At 42.0% G+C, this 12,177-nt stretch overlaps 1 protein-coding gene across 1 annotated transcript in view; it reads left to right on the plus strand.

Moving 5' to 3' along the window:
- LOC143516401 (IgGFc-binding protein-like) overlaps nt 1-1,683 on the plus strand; it is a 54,734-nt gene extending 53,051 nt beyond the window's left edge. The window contains exon 72 of the mRNA XM_077007950.1: nt 1,060-1,683. Within this exon, the coding sequence (XP_076864065.1) occupies nt 1,060-1,164 (105 nt within the window). The 3' untranslated portion in view covers nt 1,165-1,683. The remainder of the gene's footprint in view (nt 1-1,059) is intronic.
- The last annotated feature ends 10,494 nt before the right edge of the window (nt 1,684-12,177 follow it).

Below are 12,177 nucleotides of genomic sequence, written 5' to 3' on the forward strand. Positions count from 1 at the left end.
CCCCCACCCCCCGTCGCCGTATCCCCATGACATCACATATCGATGCCCCCCCTCCACATGTCAACGCCCCGTCGCCGTATCCCCATGATGTCACATGCCCCGCCCCCTGGTATTCTCACCTTTTTAACCCCTGACCCATTTTCATGCCTGACTACAGCTGACCTGGGATCAGTGCTAACTTCATGAGTGGCCATTTGGCTAATTACTTTATTTATTTATTAATATTTACACAGGTGATAATTGAAAATAAGAGACAGATGCAAACAATAGGGAGACAAACAAGTGGGAGGCATCTGGTGAAACTGACCTCTGGTCAGGGTTACCTCTAGTGAAGCTGACCTCTGGTCAGGATTACCTCTAGTGAAGCTGACCTCTGGTCAGGGTTAACTCTAGTGAAGCTGACCTCTGGTGAGGCTGACCTGTAGTGAAGCTGACCTCTGCTGAGGCTGACCTCCGGTGAGGCTGACCTCTGATGAGGCTGACCTCTGGTGAGGCTGAACTCTGCTGAGGCTGAACTCTGGTGGCCAGTGGCGGTTTCTCCCATAGCAGGTGTAACACAAAGGCAGCTGTGGAAGCTTTGCCTCTTGGCAATGTTGCTGTAGAATGGACACATCCCACCACATGGGAGTAGAGTTTAGCTGCTATACTTTACTCCCATATACTGCTCTGTGAATGAGATTAGAATTATGCTGTTTACTTTACTCCCATATACTGCTATGTGAATGAGATTAGAATTATGCTGTTTACTTTAATCTCGTATACTGCTCTGTGCATGAGATTGGAATTATGCTGTTTATTTTAATCTTGTATACTGCTCTGTGAATGAGATTGGAATTATGCTGCTTACTTTAATTGCATTTACTACTTTGTGAGTCTGTAGGAACATTTCATTTTGATTTTGTTTTCCAAGAAATGCAAAACTTCAAATGAGTTTACTGAAACAAGTTACAAAGTTTAAATATTTTGAGCTATGTAAATTAGAATAAGAATAGAAAAGTTTAAAAATTCAAAGAGTGTTAAAAAAATGTATACTCAAAAATTCTATTTCATCTTATATAGCATTGTTACCATGGATACCACAGAGCTGCGAGGTCTGTGGACATCCATGACACCTCCACTATCTCCATGGGGCCGTTCATCAGGACTGAGAGAAGCAGAAGATGAACCATCACACTGCTCTCCATGGTTCTTCATGGTTCCTTAAGCTTTATACACAGTTTTTGGTGTGACAGAATTTGCACCACTGGCAGTTCAAAGTGTGTTATTAGTTGTTGATGTGTGTATGTGGTCAAACCGGTTAATTGTATATGGCACCTCTTGCAGTAATCATGACAGGAATGCAAAACACATTCTATTTTAGGGCTTCAAAAGCATGTTCAGATATAATCTGACTGGTGCCCAGTTTATGAATTTTAAAGTGCTTTTGCAGTAAAGGTGCAGGAAAACATTATGGAGTAATGTAATTGCTAGCATTATTTGTGATAGCATTTAAAAGTTTCTTCTAATTTTCTCAGTTTGCATTTACAGGTGTATAGGTAGCAGAAGTACAGAAGGTGTCTGTGGTACTCACCTGAATACTAAACAAATGTTTGAGTAATTTACATAATCTCTGAGTGATGTACAGTCATGCATCTTAAACATGTAGTGGCATAGATCCCACTGGCTGGGGGTGCTGCTCTATGGTGGGGGGTTGTTGCTTCATGGTGGGGGGGTGCTGCTTCATGGTGGGGGGGGGGGGGGGTGCTGCTTTATGGTGGGAGGTGAACCCTGCACCATTCTGCAGTAAAAATCTTGCCTCTTAAAGTAAGAATGATCATATCTGTTACTGCTGTAATCTGTTACTGCTGTAATCTGTTGTGCATGTTAACACATTAAATCTGCTGCCGCTCCTAGTGTGTTCATAATGCTCTTATACATGTGGGCTATAAATAAGAGAATAAGGCAGCATGGCTGACTGAGTGGGGTTAATTTATGTAAGCAGACTTCTTCTACTATACCTGCACATTACTGCTCAGGTTGTTTTGGCCACTCTATTCACTTACTGCTCAGGTTGTTTTGGCCACTCTATTCACACACACACACACACACACACACACACACACACACACACACACACACACACACACACACACACACACACACACACACACACACACAATTACACTGTAACGACATTATACACTGACATTACATGGAATTTTATCGAGAAATAGTTCAAAACTATAATGTATACAGGATAATACTAAAATAACTTGTTCACTGTATGCCACTGTTCACTGTATGCCACTGTTCACTGTACACCAGTGTTCACTGTACACCATTGTTCACTGTATGCCACTGTTCACTGTATGCAACTGTTTACTGTATGCAACTGTTTACTGTACACCAGTGTTCTCTGTACACCACTATTCAATGTGCACCACTATTCACTCTACACCATACAGTTAAGGTGACCTAAGGTCACATCATAGTTCGGGTTGCTACAGCAATGACAACACTGCATAGCTCTTCCTCCACAGACTGTGCTCTACATGTCTTCTAAACATATTCTTCTAAACATATGGTACACTTATTTTTATTTTAACGAAACAAATTAATGAATATATTTAATTTCCAGCCATAAGTACTTTCTTGAAATATTTTAGCAAGCATTGTCAGATAAAAAGTCACCAGTCCCATTCACTGCTCAGTTAACTATCTGCAATGATAAAAGTCTGGGACAAGTTGAACCCCTTAATTCTCTTTTTCATTGTTCAGTAATGGTTTAATCTATATTTGACACAGATACCAATAGACAAATGCAGTTATTTAGCTGGGACACTTGACAGGTGTGACCTATTCATCATTCTCAATGTGTGGTGCCGGGAAATGAGACCATGACCTTGTTTTGCTAGCATCTCACTCTACCTGCTCTACCAGACAGATGACAGTATATATATTGCAGAACAGGACGTACAGGAGGTCCTGTGCTAGGTTAACATTCCTTTTCAAGATTGCATCTTCATGTGGATACTCGCAATGAAATTGATGTATAAATGTATGAATGTAGCCCTTTCACGTGTCCAGTTAATATTAACAGGAATTATGTGTTAATTATGTGTTTATTCCTTATCTGAAAACATTTTAATCACTCACTCACATCTTCACATGCTTTTTTCTATAGCAGTAATAGTTAAGCATAAAGTCATTATATAACTCTGTAAAACGTTTGTTATTTTCAGGAATTTTGATATGTAATTTCTTATGGTCATTAGTTCTCAAAGTTACACTGTGGACATCGCACTAGTCAATAATTCATCTGAGCAGAGAGGCCTACATCAGAGTCAACCTTGTACTGGTCTTTTGTGTGTGACTATGTGAATAATCCCAAACATCTTCATAATTTATGCACTTTGTTTCTGAGATTTTGCCAGGAACTCTACAAGGAAGGATGTCTTACCAGAACTGGGGTTTCTTTATCTGAAAAACAAAAGGGCAGATATTGTGCAATACATCATACAGGAATCGCATGTGTTTTTCAGGTGATCAAACAGGTAGGATTTCATTCTCTGACAGAGAGAGAGAATAGTCCCCTCAGGTACTGAAACACAGTTCAGAATCAACACTACATACACTCAGGACTAGAACATAACCTATATTATTCTATATATATATATATTGCTACATATATACACATTACTCTGTGTATATTAGTCTATATATATATTACTATTACTCTCTCTCTCTCTCTCTCTCTCTCTCTATATATATATATATATATATATATATATATATATATATATATATATATATATATTAAAACCAATAAATGTAACATTGTAACATTTCCTAGATAAGAAATGCATTAACACCACATGATGCACAAAAGACTTGTACACGCCTTTTTTAGCTCCAGGTTAGACTACTGTAACTCATTACTGTCAGGATGCTCAAATAGGAATTTAAATGAACTTCAAGTAGTTAAAAATGCTGCAGCCAGAGTTCTGACTGGAACTAGAAAATTTGATCATATCAGACCAGTCCTATCAGCCCTGCATTGGCTCTCAGTTAAATTCTGTATTGATTTTAAAATTCTTCTACTGAATTCTAAAGCACTGCACGGGCTTGCTCCTGAATACCTCCAGGAACTTTTTTCATATTATGAACCTCCACGTCCACTAAGATCACAGGGTGCTGGCCTCTTATTAGTTCCAAAAATTAATATGGTAACAGCAGGGGGAAGAGCCTTTTCTTGTAAGGCCCCCCAAATATGGATTAGTTGAATAGTCTTCCAGAATGTGTCCGGGACTCTGACACAGTCTCAGTCTTTAAGTCTAGGTTAAAAACTTACTTATTAAGTTTAGCATTGGGTAATTAATGTGCCCCCTTGTATATAGGTTACAGATCCAGGGGTTTATGGTCAAAGAGTTTTATGATAAACTGGGGTGCTGGTGCTATCATACTTTCACTGCATGTGATCACTCAAGTTTGTTGACAGTGTTGTGAGGTGCAGTGCGGTGAGAAAGACGAGGCACGAGTCCACTCCAGCAGACGCAATGTTACATTTATTTATTAAATACAAATAAGCGCAGTCTGCGCACATATAACATTCACACATTTACTGATTCTGACACACTCAGACAGAACCACACCCACGAAGATCCACAGACGCAGAAGACTAGATGTAGACAACGTAAACACACGCCCAAAAGGGAGGGGTCAGGGGCTGTAACGTGACAGACCCCCGCACCAAGGGCACTACCCATCCCGGGGTGCCAACAGAACTGAATGCCCCGAACCCACACCGATGGGCAGATCCGGAGCCCTCAGTCCTGCGTCTGGGAGATGACCGCCCTCGGTGGAGAGTCCGCCACTAATAGCCTAGAACACCCTCCCTGGGAAGACAGGGGAAAACACGTTAGACATACACAACGGCACATTCACAAAAACACAAACAGGAACAGGATTCGGGATAAACACAGGGACAGACACAAACACAGGCACAGACACACACACAAATGGAGCCAGGCTTCGTAGGAGGGCTTGCCAGACATGCCACAGGTGAGACCGATGAACACACTCAGACACAACCACACCCACAAAGATCCACAGACACAGACGACTAGACGCAGACAACGTAAACACACGCCCAAAAGGGAGGGGTCAGGGGCCGTAACGTGACAAGTGTAGTGGATGGATGCCAATGTCTCAGGATTCTCCCAAGTCTGTGTTACCTTCTGGTTCTGCCCTTTAGCTAAGCTGTAATAATTTAATTGTTGGAGTTGCTGCCACACTCCAGAAATGTTTAAATTTCCTCTGTCTATTATAATCCCATACAGAGCAAATTTTTTCTTTTTTCCAAATGACTGCATTCCTACCCGAGAAATACTAAGACAAGGAGAGGCGAGCCTTTCCTGCTATCCACCCTGGGCCAGCCACCTCCTGCCTAACCAGCTATGATGAAGGATCAACCCTCTGCCCTGGCCCCTCTCACCACCCCGAATCCCCTCCCTCCTTGCTATGGCTGTATCTTCACAGCCCTAGACTACTATTAAGTCAAGTCAGGGCGGCCTGTTAGCACAAGTCTGTATTTGTGAACAAAAGGTGGTTCAACACAGTTAAGGTTCTTGTTCCCTGACCAAGTAGTCACTGTCCCTTCAGTGCAGATGGTGAACCTCAGGTAGGAGCTAGCATCAGCACCTCCTCTTGCGGCAATGGCACATCCAACCCCGGCATCAGTACATCCACCAGCCAGACCATCTCCCAGGTGCTTGCATGCAATCATCTTGGGAAGAAGCAAGCATAGACAATACAGACTGAGTGTGTGGACATCAATTTAAACCACCATTGATTTAAACGTACATAGCTCACGTGCCAGTGATTAGCATGTGGCTCCGGCAGGCTAATCTATAGCAGCATAACTAAAGGGGGGTTCAGAGGTAATGAGGGCTCACTGAGACTTTCCAGTCAAGTCATTGTCACAACTAGAGTGATGCCATGACAAAGCTGGATGACAGCATCAACATCTCAGATTACCAGAAATCAATGTTTGGGGGCACCCGAGCCCCACAACTTACAAGGGGAATATTAACTGAAGGCTTGATTACATAGGTGAGTCTTAAGTCTAGATTTAAAGATTGAAACTGTGTCAGAATTTCGGATTGGAGCTGAAAGGCTATTCCATTATTGAGGGGCTTTAAAGGAGAAAGCTCTGCCTCCGGCAGACTCTGGCTGTAGTCTTACAATTTTTTGCAACTAGGAGAAATTCAGGATTTTGGGAGCGCAAAGGGCGAGATGGGTGTAGTAAGCAATGAGTTCACTGAGATATTGTGGGGCAAGACCATTTAACACCTTATAGGTTAACAGAAGAATTTTAAATTCAATTCTATATTTAATCGGAAGCCAGGACTAATATGACTAATATGATCTAAGGCTATGAATTTTCTAGCCTTAGTTAGGACTCTAGTTGCAGCATTTTGTACAAGTTGTAGCTTCTTTATGGACTGTTTAGAGCATCCAATTAGAAGACCATTACAGTAGTCCAATCTTGATGAGACAAAAGCATGGACCAGCTTCTCTGCATCAGCTAATGAAAGTAAATGTCTCAGCTTGGCGATATTACATAAATGGAAAAAGGCAGCCTTAGTGACATTGCATATATATGTATCAAATGAAAGATCAGAATTAATAGTGACACCTAAGCTTTTTGTGGTAGATTTAGGTGTTAATGAAAAACCATCTAGGGTAAGGGGAATATCAGCCCAATTGCTTCTAGCAGCTTTAGGCCCAAGAATCAGCACCTTATTCTTATCGGAGTTTAGTTGAAAAAAGTTAGACGCCATCCAGTTTTTAATGTCCTGGACGCTGTCACGTCCAGCTACACCCTCCTTCCCAATCTCGTGTCGTCTGCCCTAGCTCCGCCTTATTTTCTCATTTCCTTGGTTTCCCTCCTCTCTGTCACGCCCTGTCCTCAGTGTTTGGACCTGTGTCTTGTTTCACTTGCCTGGTTCTGTGTATTTAGTCAGTCCGTTTGTATTTTCCCCTGCTGTCAATTGTTGAGTGGTCGTTATTGTGTTTCCTTGTGTGTTTCCCTGTGCATAGTTTACTCCCCATGTACTCCCCGTGTTTACTCCCTGCATAGTTTACTCCCTGTGTATTCTATTTTAGTTATTTGAATAAACTAACAAAATCCTGCATTTGCATCATGCCTGCTCGTAGTAAACGTTACAGATGCAGTTCTCAATCTTGAGAGTAGTAGTGATATCATCCGGATTGGAAGATATATACAACTGAGTATCATCTGCGTAGCAATGGAAGCTAATACCATGCCTACGAATGACAGTGCCCAGTGGTAGCATATACAATGAGAATAATATGGGGCCCAGTACAGATCCTTGTGGGACACCATACTTTACCTTAGAATGCTCTGAGCATTCGTTATTTACTAGTACAAATTGGTAACGATCTGTCAGGTAGTGCTTGACCTCTTATGCTAATGAGTGTCTCCAGCCTATTAAGTAGAATATTATGATTAATGGTGTCAAAAGCAGCACTGAGGTCTAGCAGTATAAGAAAATAAATTAGTTCTTTATCAGAGGATATTAGGAGATCGTTCAGTACTTTAGTAAGTGCCGTTTCAGTGCTGTGATGGGGTCTAAAACCAGGCTGAAATAACTCTAAGAATTGTTCTGTCTGTAAGAAGGAAGAGAGTTGTGAAGAAACTACTTACACTAAAATTTTGGATATGAATGACAGATTAGAGATTGGCCTAATCTGTCATTCAGCTGGCCTAATCTGGAGTTCCTGGGGATTAAGACCAGGTTTTTTAATTAGCAGCTTGTTTAAATGAACTGGGAATGTAGCCCATGCTCAGAGAATAGTTAATTATAGTAAGCAAAGGCTCTACATTGCTATGCAGTAATTCTTTAAGTAGATGGGTTGGTGCAGCATCTAGTATGCATGTGGAGGGCTTAGCAGATTCCACCAATGAACACATATATAAATACACACAAAGATGAGAACTCTTCATCATTCCCATCACTTCTTTGTTCACATATCTCTTTAAGTACTGTTGTCATGGTGACAAGCGTCGGCCAGAGGAGGATGGGTTCCCCCACTGAATCTTGATTGCTCTCAAGGTTTCTTCCTCATGCTGTTAGGGAGATTTTTTTGGCCATGGAGACGGGCAAATTATAGGATGAATTGTGGATTTCAGAATGGCACATGTCCCTGCAGAAACTCCTGCTTGTTCTATGTAAATGGCCCTGCCCTTTTGATGCCCTCTTGGTGCCCCCCTGATGCCTTCCCGATGTCCTCTTTCGGCCTTTCTTTCTCCCCTCTACTGGGGCATCACCCACATTCATGCTGGTGTCACTGGTCTGCCTGCATATTCTCAGTAAACTCATGACTTCCTGCCAACAAAGAGGGTCGTGTTGACAGCAGCAGTCTTTGTTTTGTTGGACACCTTTTCAACCAGTTATCTTTCATACCATCAAACTCATCTCACTAAACTTGTTCAACTTTGTCTGTCATGTCTACATGTGTCATCAAGGTATTTGTGCTGGTCAACCTGAATTAAAGTCTGAGTTCTGGAGAAAGTAGAAAATGGTTGAAAATGGTTGATTAATCCTCACCAGGATTTTGCTCAGGCTTCATGGATTGTGTTGATTCCACTAATTTTACATGGATTGCTAATTAGAAAATCTAGCAAGCTTGAGCAAAATCCTGGTGAGGACTTTTAATCTCGGCACCTGGAATTGACAGCACTAATCTGAACACATTTGTAGTTGTGTTTAAACTACTCAACTGCCTTTAATGCTGCATATGATTCAGTTGTTTGGCCACTGCTCAGTGCTCTGAGAACATAAGATTATATAAATCTATATCCTTGCAACACAGAGGTAAAAACTAAGCTTGCAAATAATTATATAACTTTGATGATTTTGTTGAATACTGGCACCGATTGGTTCTAGAAACAGCAATAAAGTCGGGAGCCTGGAACCCTTTTCTAATACACTTCTGCAGTGGCAAATGCTGTGATGATATTCCATTAGTAGTGAATTTAGTAGCCTTGGGTGTGGTGTAAAGAATTTTAATCCAATTAATACATTCTTTTCCAAAACCAAATGAATGTAATGTGGCAAATAGGAACGTCCAGTGTAATCTGTTGAAGTTCTTCTCTGCTTCTGGTGTGACTACAGCTTGTTTTGCCAGATTAATATTGTCTCAAATAAGTTATTTATCTAATAGTTATAGTTATAGAATATAGTTGCGATCACTCAAGAAGCTCGTCATGTGAGAACAGCATGAATGCAGGACTAGCAGGACTAGCAGGACAAGCTGAATCACACATTCCTCAAGGTCATTTTAACAAATGATAATGCACATGAAGTAGGAAACACCAAAGCTTCTTATTGAATTGAAAGGGATGGAGTGCGTGCAGACATGCACACGCACACACACACACGCACACGCACACACACACATGCACACACACATGCACGCACCCGCATACATGCACATGCACACACACACACACACACACATGCACATGCACACACATACATGCACACGCAAACACACACACGCACTCGCATGCGTACGGCCACGCTTATGCAAACACACACACACACACACACACACACACACACACACACACACACACACACACACACACACACACACACTAGCTATCTTACTGGTCTACAAGAGGACTGTTACTAAAGTCATGGCACTTCTTACCAATGCTTTGTTTTTAGTTCAAGTGGGTAACACTTCTTAAGAACCAACCAATGAGGTACATTAGATTAGCAGCAACTAGTTAGTTGCCTCAGTTCCTATAGAAATTGTACGGGCATACTTCTTTGAATATTGGCTTATTTTTGTTAAATAAATGATGACATCTGCGAGGTCATATGGAAGGTGAAATTAGAATTGTGTGTGTGTAGAACCGGCTGTGATTATGATCTCATATTGAAAACCACTGAATTGTTTCTTTATAGAAGTGGGTGTAGAACAGATTTTTGTTATTTATGATGTTAATGATGCATATTGAATCACTCTGCGTTTCACCTCTCTGCTTATGATGACGGTATAAGGCAGGTAAATTCCTCCCAGTGCTCAACTCTTGTGCAGAGCAAGAGACGGAAGCTTGTTTGATTTATAATGCACCAAAGTGCTCTCTGCGGTTTTGGACATTTTTGAATATGATTATGAATGTGTGAGGAGATAACTATTCACAATACACTCCTGGTGATAAGTTACAGTAATTAGACATTATTCTGATGTAAACAGCAGCCCTAATGAATTACAATATGCTCATTGGGTTTGATTACAGGCAGAAACATGTCCACAAAAAACACCTGTTCTCTGTTCTCAGCTCAGTGTGTTCCAAACCCAACACAGACGGATGTCCTAGTGCCCTCATCTTGTGACCTTTCTAGGCCCCTTGTGATCTTCCCTCCTCTCACTGCACTGTGTCCACTTGGGCACAAACACTTACAGCTGACCTTCTATTGCACTACAGCTGACCTGCTATTATGGGATGGAGTTTAAACTACAGCTGACCTTCTATTGCACTACAGCTGACCTTCTATTATGGGATGGAGTTTAAACTACAGCTGACCTGCTATTATGGGATGGAGTTTAGACTAATATTGCAGTTCTTCCTCGTATGCAGCAAAGAATGCTGTTACTCGTCATTTTAGCGTTGACAGACACGTCACATTCTGAGTCACCATTTTTCCTTAAGACACACACACACACACACACACACACACACACACACACACACACAGGGCATTTGTCAGGTGATGTTTTGTTCTTTCCTGCCCCCCGAGCTCTGTGGTTGTGACCTTGTTTCCCATAAAGGAACACACCCTCCTTCTCACCCTTCTACGTCTCACTCTTCTTCCTCTTCTCAGTCTGCTCCACACAGGAGTCTCAGTTCCTTTGTGCTGCATCATTCATATCCAGTATCATCACCAACACACACCACATCAGGTCATAGTCACCAACACACACCACATCAGGTCATAGTCACCAACACGCACCACATCAGGTCATAGTCACCAACACGCACTACATCAGGTCATAGTCACCAACACACACTACATCAGGTCATAGTCACCAACACGCACTACATCAGATCATAGTCACCAACACACACTACATCAGGTCATAGTCACCAACACACACTACATCAGGTCATAGTCACCAACACACACTACATCAGGTCATAGTCACCAACACACACCACATCAGGTCATAGTCACCAACACACACTACATCAGGTCATAGTCACCAACACACACTACATCAGGTCATAGTGACCAACACACACCACATCAGGTCATAGTCACCAACACGCACTACATCAGATCATAGTCACCAACACACACTACATCAGGTCATAGTCACCAACACACACTACATCAGGTCATAGTCACCAACACACACTACATCAGGTCATAGTCACCAACACACACCACATCAGGTCATAGTCACCAACACACACTACATCAGGTCATAGTCACCAACACACACTACATCAGGTCATAGTCACCAACACACACTACATCGGGTCATAGTCACCAACACACACTACATCAGGTCATAGTCACCAACACACACTACATCAGATCATAGTCACCAACACACACACATCAGGTCATAGTGACCAACACACACTACATCAGGTCATAGTCACCAACACACACTACATCAGGTCATAGTCACCAACACACACCACATCAGGTCATAGTCACCAACACACACCACATCAGGTCATAGTCACCAACACACACTACATCTGGTCATAGTCACCAACACACACCACATCAGGTCATAGTCACCAACACACACTACATCAGAACATAGTCACCAACACACACCACATCAGGTCATAGTCACCAACACACACCACATCAGGTCATAGTCACCAACACACACTACATCGGGTCATAGTCACCAACACACACTACATCAGGTCATAGTCACCAACACACACTACATCAGAACATAGTCACCAACACACACACATCAGGTCATAGTCACCAACACACACCACATCAGGTCATAGTCACCAACACACACCACATCAGGTCATAGTCACCAACACACACTACATCAGGTCATAGTCACCAACACACACTACATCGGGTCATAGTCACCAACACACACTACATCAGGTCATAGTCA

The sequence above is a fragment of the Brachyhypopomus gauderio genome, chromosome 6 (genome assembly GCF_052324685.1).
Source record: "Brachyhypopomus gauderio isolate BG-103 chromosome 6, BGAUD_0.2, whole genome shotgun sequence".
Classification (NCBI taxonomy): Eukaryota; Metazoa; Chordata; class Actinopteri; order Gymnotiformes; family Hypopomidae; genus Brachyhypopomus; species Brachyhypopomus gauderio.